This window comes from Dioszegia hungarica (genome assembly GCF_025882075.1).
Source record: "Dioszegia hungarica strain PDD-24b-2 chromosome Unknown MKK02contig_25, whole genome shotgun sequence".
NCBI classification, from domain to species: Eukaryota; Fungi; Basidiomycota; class Tremellomycetes; order Tremellales; family Bulleribasidiaceae; genus Dioszegia; species Dioszegia hungarica.
The window spans coordinates 378,321-395,992 of NW_026515779.1; the positions used below are offsets into that span (position 1 = coordinate 378,321).

Consider the following 17,672-nt stretch of genomic DNA (forward strand, 5'->3'; position numbering starts at 1 on the left):
GGCTAAACGATGTCATCCCACCTTCCATACATCGTTCTCTGCCTCACCCATCCCACGCTCAGAGAGGCTTGCGAGATGGCAGAAGCCGTTGATCCAGCAGCTGGCCTGCTGGACGTACCGCTCGATGACAAGTCAGCCGCTCTCGTCGAAGAGCCGGTAGAAGAACCTGAACCCACCCTATCCCTCGACGATCTCCTCTCCGCCCCGGTCAACACCTTGACCATCGGCCAGGTCTCCGCTACCCTATCAAATCAGCCTATAGCAGACACACCGGCTCTATGTCTTCGCCTTTTGGGGGGAGACACCGAGGATCTCGCCCTAGCGAAAGAGATTCTCCATCTGGGGCTGGCAAGGGCGGTGGGCGATTATAAGGGTTTTGAGGCGTCCCTCGGTATACCGGGCGGCGGAGAGCTGCATAGGGGCAAAGTGGAAGCTGCTTGGGGAAATTTTGGGTCGGAGGAGCAGGATAGGGTGAGGCGATACGCGGAGTTGAGCGCGATGGAACGGAGAGTTGCCGCGTGGGAAATACTGCAGGGCGGAGTAATGAAGCAAGATTTGGGGGAAGACGCGTCCTCTGAAGGGAAGGCTGCTGAGGGAGATGAGGCGATGGAGCTGGATGATCCCTGGGCGGAGGCAGAAGCGGAAGACATTGAGATCGACGACCCGTGGAACGATGCCGCATCGGACAAGGCGTCCGCGAAGGGCTCGGTGGTGCCGGTCCCTACACCCCTACCCGCCCCACGCTCTCAGCCGGATGATGAGCTCCCTATCCCTCTCTACGTCTTTCTACGCCAACCACTCCTACAATCTGCCGTCGACTTCGCTGCGGCCGCTTACCTCTCCGGTCTTCGAGTCCTCCTGGAACAATTCGCCGATCTCGTCGGTCCGGTCAGGCTCTCTCTGGCGCAAGCGTGCCCTGATTGGGTGACGCCTAAGGAGCTGGACGAGGCAGGCCTGCTCCCTCGGGTGGATGCGGGCGGGAAGGAGGTGCTGCCACCGACTGGCCATGCGGAGAACACGGCTCCTCTGCTCGCTCAGCTATACGAGATGCTCGGTGTCGAGCCGTCTAGCCACCCGGAGCTACCGACAGCAATCGCTACCACAGTGGAAGAGCTGCAAGACTGGTACTCTGCCCACATCCTCTCGCTCGATATGTCGGGACAGGTCGACCTGCAGCTGAGCTGGGTGCAGCACGCCGAGGAATGCTGCGTACCCGGTCTGGACGAGCTGGGGGAAGACCTCTCCCTCCTCTCTCGGCTAGTATACGAGTCCGCGCTCTCTCCTGAGCAACACGAGAGATGGTCGCTGGAGGCATGGCGTGCCTCCACCCCATCCACCATAATCGGCGCATTCCTCTCCAGGTCCTCCCCTACCTCTATCGTCGCCGACCTCAAATCCCGAGTCCTACCCTACCTCTACGTCCTCGAGTCTCGGGCAGAACGGTCCGGATCGCCCGATCCCAACCTCATCGAGCGGTACCTATGCGAAACTATCCTCTCCCTCCCCCTCTCGATCTCCCTCCCCATCTTTGAGGCGTCCAAGGCGACCCTCGGAAAGTCCGACCGGATCATCAAGGATGATCTGAACGTCGCCCGGCTGGCCTTGGCATGCCTGTACGGCTCGGACCAGCGGGACGTCTGGGGCGTCATGTCCTCCATATTCGAGTGTCTACCGGTTTGGGAGCTATCCGGCCGGGACCCCCAAGACGACGCGGAACTGACATCCACAACACTGGAATCCATCGCGGCGTTTATCCGACCTACTGCCAGCCAGCCCGTCCCACCCAAAGCCGCCGACCTCATGATGTTCTTCCAGCCACTCCCGTTCGCTTCGCTCTCACGCGCCCTCGATATCCTGGATGTCCACCTCGAGTCTGGCGAGATTCTTGCGAGATGGGACGTCCCTGTCCAGCTCCGATTCTTGCTCCAGTCGAGCAGGGACGCAAAGGAGCAGGTGGAGCTTGCGGAGAGGATGGTCAGGAAGGCGGCTGTGAGTGGGGTCAAGGCGGGTCTGAGGGGACCGGAAAAGACTCGTCTGGGCGGAGCAAGTGGTGGCGAGGAGGCGAAATGGGCGAGGTTGTGGGATGATATGCTGAGACTGAATGGGTCGGGAGACCAGCTGTTGAGAGGGGCGTTTGGAATGGTGGATGGGGGTGAGTTGATGAGGGTGTATCTGGGAGGATTGTTGAGGTCTGGCAGTGAGTTTACTTTGACTGAAGAGGCAAAGAGCATGGCTGATTGGCAGAATTGGATATGGCGCGAAAGACGGTCCGACGGCTCGAGTCGGAACATAGCTTGAAACCAGAAACGCTGGAGGCTGTCGTTCTTGCCACCAGTCGAGAGCTGTATGAAGGCGCTGAGAATGGGAACATCCACACTGGCGATATGAAGACAGCATACGACTGGTCAGTCATCTGTTCCTTCGCTATGGTCGATTCGAGAAGCTGACATTGTAGCTTATCCATCGCCCAGCCTACTCCCGCAATCCAGACGGAACGATCCTTCATCGAAGCCACATCCCGCCTATCGACCTTCTCCCTCCCTTCGCTCTCACCCCACGGCGGTTCCCTTTCACCCCAGGAGATCCGACATACCAAACATCGCCTCGACCTCATTTCTTCCGTCCTCGCTCACTCGGCCGATGCGTTTAGGCACGAGCAGATGCTTCTCGATCTAGCGGCCAAGCTGGGCGTGGGGAACCGCATCGAGAAGGGCCGAGTATGGGGAATGATGGCGGGCGTCGCGGCCGAGCGGGGCGAGTGGGAGATCGGGGACGAGTACACTGCTAAAGCTGCCGAGGTGGTCCGCGAGGCTCGGGGCGGCCCCGGTGGCGGAGGTGGTGGCGCTGGGGGACGAGGAAGAAAGAAGGCGTCTGACCCCGAAGCGGAGAACAGTCAGATGGCGCGACTGCGCCAAGATGTCTGGCGGACTTCATTGGTCATTGGAAGCGCGGACGACTACTCGGATATTCCGCGCAAGATGGATCTACTGGGTCTGGCGGTGGAGCTGTGTCCGCCCGATGAGGTCGAGAGGGTCTTGACCTCCTGGCGCCGCGTAGAGGACGGGCGGATCAAGCTCGATACGGCCGCGAAGAGACGGAGGGTGGAGGGTATTCCGGGCGGACAGGACCAGAGGGGACATGCGCGGGGAACCTCGGCTTCCTCTGTCAATGCCTCGGCGTGGGCGTCCCCTAAATACGATCTCCACGAGGTGATCCCGCCCGGGACGGAGGAGGAGCGGGTGCTTGGATCTCGAACGGCCGCGCGTGCGGCCAAGATGGCTTTTGATATTGGCGGTCGATTGGGATCGCGCATACCGCCTATCCCGTTGCAGTTGCCTAATCTCCCTCGGTCGGCCAGTCCCTCCACTGCGGGCTATTCGCTTTCGCGCACCACGACGAGGGAGAATGCGGGATCGTCAAGTGCGAGAAGTACGAGTGCGGAGAGGAGGGATGACGGCACCCTGGCGGGGCGAGTGAGCGGGGAGTATGGGCGGGCACTGGATGCTATCGCTTCGTTGAGGGGGGCGGACGGGGAACATCCGGATAGGGACGCACAGCCATTGGGAATGGAAGACGTGGAGCGGGTTCGAAGGGGCGCGAGACGAGCTTTGAGGCAAGGGGTGGGATGGTTGCTGGGTGCGGAGGAGGGCGAGATGTAGTCATTCAGTAAAATGCACAATGTCGGGCGGATTATCGGTCATCCTATGCATGATCTAGCTCTAGCACAGTCTAAGCGCTATTGTCGGTCCTTATCCCCCAGACCTGCCGCCCTCTCCCTCCGACGAGCTTCCAACAGCTCGCCTGCGTCAGGTCTCGACCCCAAATCCCGCATAGCCCAATCCGCGCCAGACAGCCATTGCACAATATCCATCAACCACTTTGGCATGAGACCGGGCCCCACGCCCCACACGCGCGCCATTTGCGAGTAGAACGGCAGTCGTATGACCCGGCCTTCGTCTGCGTCGAGAGCGGCGATGAGGGCCTTGACGATGGTTGGTGGGGAGACGGGCGGGCAGGCGAACGCGCCGAGGCTGGTGGCGGAGTGGGGCATGTGCGCGCGAGCAAAGAGGGGGGTGGAAAGGAATGAGGGGATGAGGAGGGTGGTGCGGATCTGGGGCGTGAGGTAGCTGTAGTGGTCAGCTCCCTAGGCCTCATGATACCGTGGGTGGAAAGGAAGTGGTGCGTGGGCAATGAATGAAACGTACCGGTTGTCAAGCTCAAAGCGCAGACTCTGGTGCAGACTGATCAAAGCGGCCTTGGACGCGCAATAATCAGCTATTATGTCAGCTAGGCCGTACTGGATCGAATCCAAGCTCACTCATTTGCGCACATCCGATCATCCCCATGAGACTCGCGACGTTGACGATGTGTCCAGTACCTTTCTCGAGCATCGCGGGGAGGAAGGCCTTGAGCGTCCAGAAGTGCGCCAGGGTGTTGGCGCCGAATGTCCTGGTCGATCAAAATAAGACTGGGAGAGAGCAGGCAGGCTCACGTGCGGATGTCTTCCTCTGTAAGATCAAGCAGTAGCTTCCCTCGTACGGTCCCGGCGTTATTGACCAGGATAGTGGGATCGCCGACCTGAGAAGGAATCAGCTAGGCTGTGCTGAAGAGGCAGCGATAAGCTGACCTCAGACCGTATCTTCTCCGCACAGGCCTGGACCTGCTTATAGTCCGACACGTCGCAGATGTAGGAATAAACATTGTCTGCAATATGATCAGCTTACCCCTCTGCACTATAGGGCGGAGCTGTAGACTGACCATTCTCAATGGGCTCCTTCGGTAGCGCAAGGTCCAGTATGACTACCGTCACATTGCGCAGTGCCAGGGTCTCAACGAGCAAAGCACCTATTCCCGAGCCGCCTGGAAGTCAGCCAGACCTCAGAGCCACCGAGAGGCCAGGCTAAGGGCTTACCTCCGGTGATGAGCACGATCTGCTCTTCCCAGTTCAGCCTCGGCGGGAGGAAGAAGTATGACCCTCTTGCGGCGTAAAGACGATTCATGTACTTTAGCGCGGCTGAATCATCAGACATTGATCTTGGCAGGTGGATACAGCTTGAGACTGACCGAGGATTACCAGGAAAGCAGCCCATCCGGCAGACCAGTACACCGCCGGCTGATGCCACGATTTCGCATGTCCAGCTATGGCGACCGGTACAAAGGCGCAGAAGAATGCCGAGAATAGTGTCTGGCTGAGAACATTGACGACTGATGGTCAGTACTGATCAGCGTGAAGATGAGAGCACCCACCTAGATCGAGGGTGAGGCCGGCTTCCGGCTGCGAGGGATGGGTCATATTGGGAGATGGCGCAGAGCGAGTCGGATATACAGGCAGTGAGTGAGTCGGGTCGTTATCGTTTGTGGCTATATCACAGCTACCGCATTGTCAGAAAGCTTTGTGAGTACCTTATCTACCGTCTTGATGCTTGATGCCTCATAGCGATGGTAGACAAGCGACAGATGCTGGAGCCAGTGCTGTTTGAGATGTGCACGTGACCTAATTTAAGGTTTTCCGATCGGGAACTGGGCGCGTGCCTGACTTGACTTTGACGCGTTGTGAACTTCTGTATCTCTCAGCTTGTACATATCCCGATATCTCTCTCACCTCTCAAACGCCTTGCTGAGACTGTCATGAGTCGGTCGTTATGAGCAGAAGCGGGACCACGAACGGCGAGGGAGCCTCTTCGGCGGAGCATTGTTTCGCCCGGAGGAAGCGGAGACGAGTGGACGGACCACGAGATAGCAGCTCGTCCCCCTCCGCTGTCGCTGAAGCGAGCACTGCGGCTGCAGCGCGTCCATCACTCGCACCTCTCGCCGATAAATCTTCCCATCCCCGTCCGTTATTATCAACCCACCGGCATCGGTCACTCCTTCCTACCCTGATCTTCACCCTCGCTTTCATCCTCCTACTATCCGTCCCGGTCGATGCTGCCGCGGCATCCTGCCTCCGATTCGCGGACTACGACTCCATCACCGCTCTCTTCACCGAAGGCGGTCCGGGCACAGTAGTCCAGCTCTGCCCGTCCAAAATATACCGCCTGTCCGGCCCTATCGTCTTTACGGCTGCGGACCAGGAAATCACGACCTTCGGGAATCCCACCGACGACACGCGCGCCGTCCTTCGGATACAGGCGTCCGGGGAGACGGCCATCCAGGGCGATTGTCGGCGGTGTAAGGGCGTCAAAGTCCGAAATCTCATCATTGACGGGTATCGGTGGAAGCTGGGCCGGTCGAAGCCTGACGAGGCTGCGGGCCCGCTCGTCGTTCTCGGCGGGAATGAGGGGCAGGTGGTTGAGAACTGCGTCCTGAGGGATCCAAGAGGATTCACGGCGATACATGTTCGGGAGGGAGACAAGCTGGAATGCAAGGGAGCGAGGATCACAGGGAATGTGATTGGGCCCGTAGGGGAAGAGTACGACTCGAAGAAGGACGGGGAGGACCCGGAGCTCTCCCCTCTGGGCAAACCACTCGCGGACGGTCTCTCTATCGCATGCCGGGACAGTCTCGTCAAAGACAATGTCTTCATCGACAATACTGCCGCTTCTATCGTCCTCTACTGCTCGCCCGGAACGGTCGTCGAGAACAATACCATCTACACGGATAAGAAATCCGCAATGGCCGGCATCCTCATGGTCGATGCTACACCGTTCAACGCGGACTATACAGGCGTCGTTGTACGGGACAACATCGTCCATGCTCGGGGCGCCGGACTGAGGGTGGGAATAGGCATCGGGCCAACGGTATGGTCTGACGATACCGAGACGATCCTGACGGGCGGGTCGGTCCTCCATAACAGGCTGGAGGGGTCGCATATGGGGTACGGGATCGCGGCGGCGGGTTTGAAGGGGTGGAAGATACTGGACAATGTGGACGGCGCATCTTATGAGGGAAGAAGGGGAGAGAGGTGTTTCCCTGAAGCGATCAACCCGGACCCAATGGCGTTCATGTATACCTCAAAGAGTATCACGGAGAGCGAGGTTCAAGCTCACTTTGTCGATGCCGACTTTCAGTATGGTAAGTCATGTCCCGTTCACTGCCTTGTATTTGGTTAACATCCCAGCGGCCTGCCTTGATCCCGTCGAAGCGCAAACTCGGAGACAGGCCAGAAAGGCTGCTATGGCCAAACACGCACAACCCCAAAAGCCGGTCGCGGCTGCTCATCCGCCGAAAACACCTCCTCCACCCGGCAAGACCGTCCCCGACGCAGATGTCCAGGCCGGTGTTAGGCATCCGCCCGCCAAGCTCGAGGAATTCGATACCGGATCGGAGATGATGGATGGGATCTTGGAGCATTCTCGCTCGCGCGTCGTCGAGGAGATTGAACGGCTGAATCAACGGATGGAAAGCCTCTTCCAGGCGGTTCCAGGTGGAGGGGAGCACAAGGTGCCTGTCAAGGAGATCAAGCAGGCCCAGGTCCCAGGGCAGGGGGCGATGGGATTGCAAAAGCGGGTAGAGGCGCTGGAGCAGGATCAAGGGAAGTTAGTGGAGGAGGCTACGGGGCTGAGGCGGGGAATGCAAAAATGGAATCAGGAGATGAGCAAGGTTCACGTGAGTTTGACCGTTTTCGCACGACACAGTGTATATAGGTCATGAGCGCTGACGCGTCAGGCGTGGGAGCATGAGCTCCTCCTCGATATCCAATCCCGTATACACCATCACTTCCTCACGCATCCTGAAGACAACACAGAAGTGACTCCAGGGGAACATCACGACGATCACTCGGGGCACGAAGCGAACCAGGCGATCCTCAATGTCCCGCATGAGTCGGCCGGGCGAGAGAGCCGCGAGCGCGAAACGCTGAGGCAGAAGAGTGAGCGCGCGAGATTACTCGCCGCGGCCGGAGGAGGTGAGAGGGGATGGACGAGGTGGGCGGTGATTATGGCGTTGATAGGGTTGGCGGTCGGCGGGTGGAGGTGGCGTAGTAAAGGGAGGAGGTCGAGGGCGCCGGTGGTTCTGGTTTCGGCGCAAGGGGCGACATTGGGGCCGGGCTCGGGTTTCGGGGGGATGGGAATGGGGACGGCGAGGGGGATGCAGATTGGCGGAGGGCTGGGAGGGGGAGGGGGTGCAGAGTGGAGGCCATGGGCGTGGCGAGGGAGTCATCGGAAAGTGACATAGATAGATGGGTCTTGGGATATCTAGCTTTAAGCGTACATCTAGAGCGTGCATCTAGGGTTTGATTGCCTTCACGCAATGTCCGATGAGCGCCGATGAGCATTGCCGGTAGCTGGCGGAAAAGTTCGGGCGCAATCTATGCTCGCAGATGGCAAATGCATCAATGAACGCAGGGGTGGGAACCTTCGCTGCGCTTGATCTGCCGGATCGCCCACTCGTCAGAGGGACAGTCACACTCCCTTTCGGGCATCGCCAGCTCGGGCCATACTGAGGTGAACTCGTCGCGACCACTCTCCAGCTTGCTACCTGGCGTATGATGAAGTCTCAGCCTTCTGTTGTGATAGGTTGAGACTGAGGGTCTTAGCACGTTGACTTCCTTGTGGTAGCTCTAAAACACGCAGGGCAGACTGACCAGTGCGGGGTCCGTTACCTGGAATACCAACTTGTGGTCCTGGTCTTGCGAGATTCTTGAGCAGTGTAGAATGAGACCTGTAGCATGTCCTTTCCTTGTGTGATCGGAATGCGTACCCACCAAGACGAGTGTGGATTCCAGCGCCTGAGACCACTCGCGTGTCCGAGACCCACGCTGACTGAACGGAGCGCTATGACTTTAGCGCGTACGATGTGCGGGTACAAGATGCTTTGAAAGCTCACAGGGGCACTTTCCTCACGATGAAGTGGTCGAAGATGGCGGCGGCGGGGATATCAGAATCGTCTTCAGAGTTGCGGGATACGTACACCCCGCCGTGAGTCTCCAGTGCCCTCTCCACCTCCAGGTGGATGTCCTCCTCCAACTCATTGGCCGCCTTGTACTTCTTTGCTTTACCGATCAGCGACATCGAGTATCCATTGCGTAAGCATCGGAAGGACCAGCACGACTCACTGCGGATCATCGCCTGTAGCATGACTTGGATCGCTGTGTGCAGCTCCGCGTGCGCAGCTGTGTTTATCAGTGAGCTGGGCCCTGGTTCATTGAGACGAGTGTATCTACGTACGACAGCAATCCAGCCGAGAGGGCTGTGAGTTGCAACCCCGCTGTAGACGCGTGATTGTATGTCCACTGCTCATCAGTGCGTCCGCTTGATCTAATATCCGCAAGATATGTAGTGAGGTTTGTATGATTCGGTCGCAAGGTCAGGTACAAACCGAGAGGTAAAGGGCGCTGATCAATCACGCTGTACACGATGAGTCAATGTGCAAGCTCGCGCACGAGTTTGTCAACGGATCTCCACCTCGTCTTACTGAGTGAAAGGATCCCGCTGAAAGCCCGTCAAATGCCGACTCGCCAACGGAAAGCACTGGCACATTCGACGAGGAGTGACCGGCCAGAGAGACGAAAGATATTGCTCAGCCTTTCATTTCGCCCTTCAATTGCGAGTACGTCCACTTGCTTGTTTGTAGCGAGAGATCGACCTACCTCTGTAGGTGCGGATGATATACTGGATCTCGTGAATTTGCCAGGCCGCCTTGCCGCCCTGTCAAAGGTAATGTATCAGTATATATGAGCAGATCAGAACGAACAATGACGGTAAGGCAGAGCTATGGAAGCCATGTTAGAAGGCCCTCCGACCAGGTTGAAGTTTGATGGTACGAGTGGTATGCACATATGGTATTTTCAGATGATGTTACACGTTACAGAGATGCCGGTCCAGAAACTGAAAATGACGAAGCGATGGAGGGCGGCCGGGTGACTGCGAGGTGCCCTTAAAGGTAGGGGCACTATGCGAGGGTGCCCCAGATGTGAGGTAAGGTGGGAAATCAGAAGTCGATCTTTGACTTGCTGTCGACCGATGCCGACGAGTTGGACACGGCGAGCTTGCTGAGTTGACTGGTCAGGCCCATTGGCTTGGATCTGGCATGTCAGCTTGGACCTCGAGGATGAGCGGAGAGTAGCCATAAACGACACTAGGTCGACTAGGTGCAGACGAGTGGCATGGTCACTCACTTGCCGAAATGCCGTTGTTTGGCACCGCTCAACTTTGCCGAACAGGGAGAGAGGACATTGTCTGTTGGGCTGGTGATCCCGCTATTCAGTCAGCTTTTGGCCTGCTCGCGGTAAGGGAGGTGGAGCTCACCCTGGTACCTTCTGACCACCGAGAAGACCCTTCTTGTGAAGGAACATCGGTTGTTGAGCGGGTTGTTGGGCTGCAGTCGAGTCAGCTTCTCTCTCGCTCCAACTGGCAATCCGGCGGCAAAGCTCACCGTTCCCGTTCTGGGCTTGAAGAGGCGCTGAGGCGTTGGCAGACATGGTAGATGACTATAGGTGGATGAGGGACGTGGGTTCAGATAGATAGTCGGGAGAGATCGGGGAGGATAAGTGTGAGATGGAAGACAGAAGGAAAATCAAACGCGTGTTTTGGCCCGGACTCAGGGGTCGTAAGAGGGGGGATGGTTTAGATATCCACCTCGGGCATGACGTCCGAGGTTCTCGGCACAGAAATCGTCACCGCCGAACCAAAGTCAAAGTCCAGCGAGCTGCGGTATAAGTTCGCTCACTATCATCTATCACTTCTCCTCGAGACCTCACTAGGGACCCCGGGCGCTAGACAGAGGCGCGAAGTCGTGTTTGGAAGATCTTCAGAATGTCGGTCCGCACAGTCGAGCCGGCTTCGAGTCAGTGGACCTTCACACAAGGCCTGATCCTCGGCCAGGCCAGCTTTCTGCTGCTCACACTGGTTTTCATACGCTATGTCGTCTTCTCGCCTGCCGATAGACGGGATGGAGAGGACTGGAGGAAACGGAGAGATGAGCGCGTACGAGTGAGTCCAGCAATACCTGGGCTACTACAGCGTCATGGCATCTCGCCTTCCCAGTGGGGGTAGGGGGTTTAGCTGTGGTCCGCTGGACTTGACCCCCAAAGCAGACCGACTCTGCGCTCATGGCTGGGGACAGATCGGAGAGTTTAGACTGGAGCTGATCACCCAGAAATCACTAGCCGCTTCCAATAAGCTACCGCCGCCACCTCCATCCCAAATCCTGGCGAAGACGAGCTATGATATGTCGACTCACGCCGCGGAGTCCACGGGCTGGATCAATGTCCTCTTTGCTCAGGTGAGCTGACGAGATCACGCTACGATGATCACAATCACAAGCAGCAGCTAACACGTTAAGGTGATGCAGGGATACCGGAACGATCTGCTTTCGGCTGGAGGAGAAGAAGGGGCAAGGGTGAAGGTGGAGAAGTGGCTGAATCCAGAAAGTGGAGCGATGAGCTGGCTGGTAAGTCAGGCGCCACGGGAGTACTGGCTACATGTGAGGCCACGACGAGAGAGCTTACCCTATAGGATCCCATCAAAGTGACTTCAATATCATTAGGCACTTCATACCCCTTGTTCTCAAATGCGAGAATACGACCCGCGGACGGGCAAGGGCATCTGGTGAGCTTCTCGGATCGTGGTATACCCGCCTGCCGAGCTGACATGGTAGAGAGCCGAAATAGATATGGACTACTCGGACGCAGTCTCATTATCACTCTCCACTGCCGTTCTCGTCAACTTCCCTCGACCTCGGTTCGCCGTCCTCCCCGTATCACTAGGTGTCGAGCTCGCAGCGATAGGTGGAACAGTAAGCTACGCGATTAAATTCTTCGCAGCGGTCTGAGCTGACTCCTGATAGCTGAGCGTACAAATACATGATCCTGTGGAAGGACGACAACACCTTCACGCCTGCCTTTTGCCCGACTTTCACTTGAATCTCAAAACAACATCTTTACTGGGATCTCGAGCGAAGCTGCAAGGTCAGCTCATTGCATCTGATGCTTCGGGTCTGAAAGCATGGGCGTAGCTGACTCCTCTCAGACATACCCAAACTCGAGCAACTCCTCCTCTCCCGTATCCGCTCACTCATACAAGACCGCATTGTCCACCCCAAGACCTTCTCCTTCTCCCTCCCTCAGATCCTCAATAATCGCACCAACCTCTCCTCCAAGGAGTTCATGGCCGACCTAGGCGAAGAAGCCAAGGAAGTCATGTCCCAAGCTGTCCGGCAGGGTCTCGGGCAGATCGTGAATGACCTCGGCCTCGGCGGGGACTCGGCGGAGACTTCTCAAGTCGGAACGGATACGCGGGGGACGTCACTTGCTGGCGGTACCAACGGGCCGGAAATGCGGGTGCATTCCGCTACGCCTTCCGGAGCTGCAGGAGGAGGCGGGGGAAGGAAGATTCATATGCCAGCTGGATTCCCAGGCGGTTCGTCCTCATCCCGCGCGACGCCCTTGCCCACGCCTGGCGTAGGCGGATCATCGAGGATACCCCAGCCTTCTTTCAGTGGGGCATACCAGACGCCCGGAGCCGGACCGGGATCAGGTCTAGGCTCGACATCCGCATATCGCAATCCGGCGATGTATGCCGCGCAGCGGAATTTGCCATCTGCTGGAGGAGCTGCTAGTGGATCGGGGGATGATGCGTTTAGGTTCCGAGGGCAGTTTGCGAGTCAGCCGGGCACGCCGGGTGCCGGTGGGGCGGAGGATAGGAGGAGGGTGGGCGCGCTCAATAGTAGAGCTGGGTGATGTATCTGAGTTTGAGATCTGAGGGGAGAGAGGCCGCCTTACCTGACCATCGGGAGCTGTGGCGTCGGCGCCGATAGAGAACCGGTTGCTATGCTCAAGTGAAGCGCTCAAGTGAAGCAGAGCTGTTCACCAGCTGCTCAGTTACAGATCGGCACGTGATCAAAATTACCACCCACCGTCGATAGTTCGCCCATCAACTTGCGCGCATCCCTCTGCTTCCCTTCTTGTCCGCTTATCACTCCATTCGTCATCCTGCAGTTCGCAAGCACGGCATGGCCCGCCCCGGACAAGCAGAACACCGCAAACGGAAACGACAAGCCGAAGAGGCTGCCGCCCGAGCTCAATCACACGGCGGGAGCTCGAGGTCCAATTCGACCCCTCGAGCTGGCCTGCCATTGCAGATGCAGGTGCAAGGCTCGGGCCCTTCCTTTCAGGTTGCCTCCTCTCGGATGAGCCTGGGCGGTGGAGCTGCGGGCGAAGGGAACATGGGAGAAGAGTACGAGGAAGGAGAAGAGGAAGAGGAAGAGGAGGGCGGGGAGTACGATTCGTTTGCCCAGCAAGGAGAGGAGGGGGAAGAGGATGACGAGGATGAGGATGAAGATGGCGATGCGGGCGAGGCGTTCGTTATAGGCAATGCGGATGGGAAGGGGAAGGGAAAGAAGAAGGACAAGAAGGGAGGTGGAGCGCAGGTTCTGCCAGTTGCGGACCTGCCTGATGATTGGGAAGGTGATGCAGAGGATGGAGCGACGTATCTTGCGCTTGCTATGTGAGTGTGATCTTCCAACTAGAAGCTCTCCAGCGCGATGATGCAGAGCAAAGAGCTGACGAGGACAGGAGGGCAGATAAAGTGTTGCCGACGTTTACTCGAGCTGAGAACCCATGGAGCAGCTCTGCGGCGCCCGCTTTGCCAGACATCGGAGAGGCTGCTCAGCCGGACCAAGCTGCCGCTGGACCGTCCAGACATCCGGCACTCCCGAAGAAGTCATGGCAGACTGTCTTCCCGCACCACTTTGTCGAGTACAGAAGGGTATGTCTATCCCCTTTCAAGACTTGAACGCCGTGAAACTGGGCAATGTGCTTACAGCTGATCCACAGACCATCGCGCAGTCCTGGCCTCCCTCTCCCCCTCTTCCATACCCCTCTACCTGGCCAAAGATCCCACCAACCTCTCAGCGCGGTGAATGGGGATACTACATCAATGGGTATCCTCGGCGGAAGCTCTCACCCCCTGCGAGGCCAAAGACCGCTGCGTCGAGCGCGAAAGGGAAGGGCCCTGCTGTTGAGGTGGACGAGGAAGAGGGACTGAACGCTGAGGTCGATGAAGAGGAGGGAATGAATGCCGGAGGCGGAGACGAAGACGATGTGGACATGGACCTTGAGGACGAGGAGGAGGCTGCCCTGAATTATGATACGCTGGAGCCGCTTGGGGAGCGTCATAAATCCCGGGATCCACACGTCTGTATATTGCAGAAGTTGGATACTGTAAGTTGCTCTTTCCGCGCTCCCGTTCTCGTATTCCCCAGCCAAGAGCTAATGATTCAGTTCCACATCATCTCAGTCCTGACCACCCTCACCACCCACATCCAAAATACCCTCACGCCCCTCGAGTCCGACCTCATCCCGCCCTCATACGATCCCCTTACCTCTTCCTCCTCCTCATACCGCCCCCACTCCCGCAAGAACCCATTCACCGAGCACTACTCTCGCTGGATCTACGCCCTTCTGCTCGTGCTCGACCCATTCCTCTCCGCAGCGCAAGTCTCGGCACTCCGGGAGCTCGCGAGGGTCGTCATGCGTGTGGGCGCTTGGCGGTGGGTCGAGGCCGTCATGGCTGGTGAAGTCGGGTTGCCTGCTTCTTCCTCTAATGGCGGTGCCGTGGGCGAAGGCGGAACGGGGGCGGCGCCGGCGCCAGTACCGTGGGTAATGGGTGCGCGGTGGAAGTATGCGCGAGACAGTCGAGAGGCGACGGGAGTAGCGGAGAAGGAGATGGCTCGTCCGGCGAAAGAACAGATCACTCCGAATGAGAGGGAAGAGTATGACGAGACGAGCGTGGACGAGACGCTGGGGAGGTGCTGGTTGATTGTTCATGCGATCTCGGCGGGTTGGGGGCAGAAGGATCTTGTCATGGATCTAGAAGAGATGTTTAGTTGATGCACCCTGGACGCAGTATACGGTCCTATATGAGCGTACTGTGTAAGCGAGGGAGATTTCGTCAGAGCATATCGCCAGTGGCCCAGTCCAATGGCCCGAGGCAGACTCGTATAGTATGCATGAGTCAATTACAAGATAAGGTACGGGAGGTAGATACAGAGCGAGGGGCATACGTCGAGGGCAGACATAGCGTCAAGAAGGGGTGGTCGTTATCGTCAAGAGGGTCGTTATGCGGTCGAAGCAGAAGGGCAACTGCAATGTCAGCTGTGCCCAAGTCAAATCCTCGCGAAGGGAGGTGTCGACTCACACGTTGAGGCACAGGGACCGCCTTACATGTCTGTCCGTGGGCCGGACTTTGGTGCGGCAGGACTATCACGCATGGCTGTAAAGGACGCAGCGAGCGATGCAGGCTTGCTCGATCTGACGTGTCAGCTTGAGTGCCCCATTGGCAAGAGAGGCGAGAGGGCCAGCTCACTTGACAAAGTGGCGTTGCTTCGCGCCAGAGAGCTTCTGAGTGCAAGGGGACTGCATCTGGTCGGTAGGGCTGACGGTGCTCTTGCTACTAAACGATCAGCTGATGCTTGTGGATCCCAGCACAAGAGACAGCTGATGGTGGACTCACCTGGCTTTGGCGAACCGCTTGGCGAGTAATGCCTTCTGACCGAGTCCGGCAGCCATGGACGGGTCGACATTCTGCCCGGGCACAATGGGATTTGCTGTTCCAGTCAGCTTGATACTCTCTCACACCACTGATCTGTCGCCACACCAGCACACACGCCGCGCTCCTCGTCCGAGATTGACAAGCCCCGTCTTGTTTCTCCTCCATCCATCACTCAACCTTCCCACCCATCACCGTACAAGCCAATCAGCATATTGGATACTCACGGTTCGCAAGCCCCAAAGGCTTCGTCTGCGGGATAACCTTCGCCTGGTGCGCCGGGTCATGCATGGGCGTGATGTTGGGCGAAGCGCCCGCCGAGCCCTTGGCGGGCGTAGAGTTGGTAGAAGAAGTAGTGGACGACATGAGGGCTGTCTTTGGGCTTGTACTTTGTAAAGCTGTTTGCTGGAGTTGAGATTGGGTGTGGATGCGGTGTGGGTGGGTGGCAAGAGGTGAGTGCTATGTATGGTGGCAAGATAGCTGAGCAATTGAGTTGAGGTGAGAGCAGAGGAAGTTGGAGGTCGGTTGATATAGCCCGTCCGATGGACGCGACTGATTTTGGGTGACGTTGGTTGACTTTCTATGCCGAGAGCGGAGCGGAAGCAGATGGGGACCGTGAAAGTGGCGCCACAGGATGGGTGGGTGGCAAAGAGCGACAGCTGTAGCGAGTCGGCTTCATTTGACATACTGACGTACCGAGGCGCCGACGCCCAGTCAACAGCCCCAGACGTGCCGAGGAGCTCGGTCGGCTATAGCTCCCTAGCACAAACCTCTGAGTCATATCGTCTAGACCAAAGACGCGTCACCGGGACCTGAATGCGCATCGATGACAGCTAATGGCATGCATTGAAACCCTACGGATGGTTGATGGAATGAGATGGGGAGTAAGACGTCTGTACGGCGGACAGGCAGCTCAAAAGGCTAGCCGGTATCAGTATGTGCGTGACCAAAGGTTCCGCTTTTCGGAGCCATGCTCGCCGTCGCACAGCATGGAGGACGGAGGGCGTAAAACACTGGGTGGCCCGTGTCTGAGCTGTCTGAGTCCACGTGTGAGAGTCCATGACGTCCAGTGTAATATGTTCGCTAAGCCGTTAGCTATGATATCATTGAAATGGTGGGGATGCTATGAAAACGCACCAAGCAATCCTGCACGCCCTAGTTGCGGATCAGTAAGATGTGACGTTGGCAGAATCTCGGCTGTTAAACTCACATCAGCCCCCTCGACCGTCTCACACCGAAAGTCATACCCTGCATGATGACTCTCGCTGATCAGATGCTGAAGCATCAGTGAGCCAATATGATCCTTGCGATTCCGGTACTCGCTCTTGACGCCCAGCCAATCAAGACACATCGTTCCTGGGTAAGCAGCATACTCGGGCGCAGGTCTGGATTTCAGGTAATCGGCTCTTGTAGGTCTAGTTCATCAGCAGTGTGGCGAGTGACTGGGACTGTCGTCTTACGAAAGTTTGTGTGGAGCGAGGATCCCCACGGCTACGATCGGCTCGTTGTCAGCCGAGGAGCTCGTATCCCGATACACAAGTATTTGCGTCCCGATCGACGGTTCAACCTGCTTCATGCTGGCGAAATCCTCAATGATTTGCGACTCGTGAACGTCCATGTCATATCCGGCTGTATATCTCAGCATCTCCTCACTATGTGATGTCCAGAACCCATCGCACTTCCCCTTTGACCGCAGGTCCCAGAGACCGCAGTTCAACTTACCGTCTGTCCATGACGCTATCAGTGCATCCTCGGCTTCTTTCAAGTCGGAGGCTGGTCAACATCAGTCCATGTGATATCATGTATGCTTGGCTCGTGCTACGCAAGTCCAAGGAGCATTTCAGGGAGCAATGACCTGTCATACGTGAAAAGACTCACCGTCGGACCTTGAAAGCCACCTCGCAGTCAGCGACCTTTCCACTAGCGCCGCCTTGATTTCCGACATGGTCATGCGGGGTGGATTCGAGGCGATCATCTTGCCAATTGAATGTCAGAGTCAGTAGCGCCACTGTACAGCGTTAGCTTCTACTTCCCTCCGCGACGGTAACTATATGTGTACTCTCAACCCGCTTGCCAGAAACTCAGTCGGTTGATGCCACAGTGAGCACGCCATATCACCCTTCAGGCTATCCTTTCAGTCGTGAGGCGTCTAGCAGATCTTTCGTCTTCTTGTTCAAGCTACCACACTCTGTGGTGATAGTCAGCACACGTAAGAGGATGGGCCAAAAGCGAAGTGATGTCAGGCGA

At 57.5% G+C, this 17,672-nt stretch overlaps 8 protein-coding genes across 8 annotated transcripts; 4 read left to right on the forward strand and 4 right to left on the reverse strand.

The window, feature by feature from the left end:
* Nucleotides 1-75: 75 nt before the first annotated feature.
* MKK02DRAFT_20662 (secretory pathway protein Sec39-domain-containing protein) lies at nucleotides 76-3,659 on the forward strand (the record flags this gene model as incomplete). Its single annotated transcript, XM_053086295.1, has 6 exons — nucleotides 76-1,974; nucleotides 2,029-2,197; nucleotides 2,245-2,404; nucleotides 2,456-3,164; nucleotides 3,231-3,484; nucleotides 3,548-3,659. The coding sequence occupies 6 exons, from the start codon at nucleotides 76-78 to the stop codon at nucleotides 3,657-3,659; spliced, it is 3,303 nt and encodes a 1,100-aa protein (XP_052942104.1).
* A 77-nt stretch (nucleotides 3,660-3,736) lies between these two features.
* On the reverse strand, nucleotides 3,737-5,293 carry MKK02DRAFT_40631 (uncharacterized protein; the record flags this gene model as incomplete). Its single annotated transcript, XM_053091188.1, has 9 exons — nucleotides 3,737-4,127; nucleotides 4,206-4,275; nucleotides 4,331-4,449; nucleotides 4,493-4,578; nucleotides 4,628-4,704; nucleotides 4,759-4,860; nucleotides 4,913-5,014; nucleotides 5,065-5,205; nucleotides 5,248-5,293. 9 exons carry the CDS (start codon nucleotides 5,291-5,293, stop codon nucleotides 3,737-3,739), a joined length of 1,134 nt encoding a protein of 377 aa, XP_052942105.1.
* A 349-nt stretch (nucleotides 5,294-5,642) lies between these two features.
* On the forward strand, nucleotides 5,643-8,112 carry MKK02DRAFT_40632 (uncharacterized protein; the record flags this gene model as incomplete). Its single annotated transcript, XM_053091189.1, has 3 exons — nucleotides 5,643-7,011; nucleotides 7,058-7,545; nucleotides 7,606-8,112. The coding sequence occupies 3 exons, from the start codon at nucleotides 5,643-5,645 to the stop codon at nucleotides 8,110-8,112; spliced, it is 2,364 nt and encodes a 787-aa protein (XP_052942106.1).
* Nucleotides 8,113-9,867: 1,755 nt separating this feature from the next.
* On the reverse strand, nucleotides 9,868-10,357 carry MKK02DRAFT_40634 (uncharacterized protein; the record flags this gene model as incomplete). Its single annotated transcript, XM_053091190.1, has 4 exons — nucleotides 9,868-9,961; nucleotides 10,055-10,135; nucleotides 10,185-10,254; nucleotides 10,312-10,357. 4 exons carry the CDS (start codon nucleotides 10,355-10,357, stop codon nucleotides 9,868-9,870), a joined length of 291 nt encoding a protein of 96 aa, XP_052942107.1.
* A 334-nt stretch (nucleotides 10,358-10,691) lies between these two features.
* Nucleotides 10,692-12,616, forward strand: MKK02DRAFT_40635 (uncharacterized protein; the record flags this gene model as incomplete). The annotated part of the gene is made up of 7 exons (XM_053091191.1): nucleotides 10,692-10,868; nucleotides 11,035-11,160; nucleotides 11,221-11,328; nucleotides 11,394-11,486; nucleotides 11,536-11,673; nucleotides 11,725-11,845; nucleotides 11,907-12,616. 7 exons carry the CDS (start codon nucleotides 10,692-10,694, stop codon nucleotides 12,614-12,616), a joined length of 1,473 nt encoding a protein of 490 aa, XP_052942108.1.
* A 272-nt stretch (nucleotides 12,617-12,888) lies between these two features.
* On the forward strand, nucleotides 12,889-14,767 carry MKK02DRAFT_40636 (uncharacterized protein; the record flags this gene model as incomplete). The annotated part of the gene is made up of 4 exons (XM_053091192.1): nucleotides 12,889-13,382; nucleotides 13,451-13,643; nucleotides 13,712-14,098; nucleotides 14,159-14,767. 4 exons carry the CDS (start codon nucleotides 12,889-12,891, stop codon nucleotides 14,765-14,767), a joined length of 1,683 nt encoding a protein of 560 aa, XP_052942109.1.
* Nucleotides 14,768-14,994: 227 nt separating this feature from the next.
* Nucleotides 14,995-15,791, reverse strand: MKK02DRAFT_40637 (uncharacterized protein; the record flags this gene model as incomplete). Its single annotated transcript, XM_053091193.1, has 5 exons — nucleotides 14,995-15,019; nucleotides 15,101-15,187; nucleotides 15,243-15,329; nucleotides 15,390-15,483; nucleotides 15,653-15,791. 5 exons carry the CDS (start codon nucleotides 15,789-15,791, stop codon nucleotides 14,995-14,997), a joined length of 432 nt encoding a protein of 143 aa, XP_052942110.1.
* A 555-nt stretch (nucleotides 15,792-16,346) lies between these two features.
* Nucleotides 16,347-17,376, reverse strand: MKK02DRAFT_30174 (uncharacterized protein; the record flags this gene model as incomplete). Its single annotated transcript, XM_053087990.1, has 5 exons — nucleotides 16,347-16,508; nucleotides 16,636-16,840; nucleotides 16,886-17,054; nucleotides 17,148-17,198; nucleotides 17,304-17,376. The coding sequence occupies 5 exons, from the start codon at nucleotides 17,374-17,376 to the stop codon at nucleotides 16,347-16,349; spliced, it is 660 nt and encodes a 219-aa protein (XP_052942111.1).
* Between the last annotated feature and the right edge of the window lie 296 nt (nucleotides 17,377-17,672).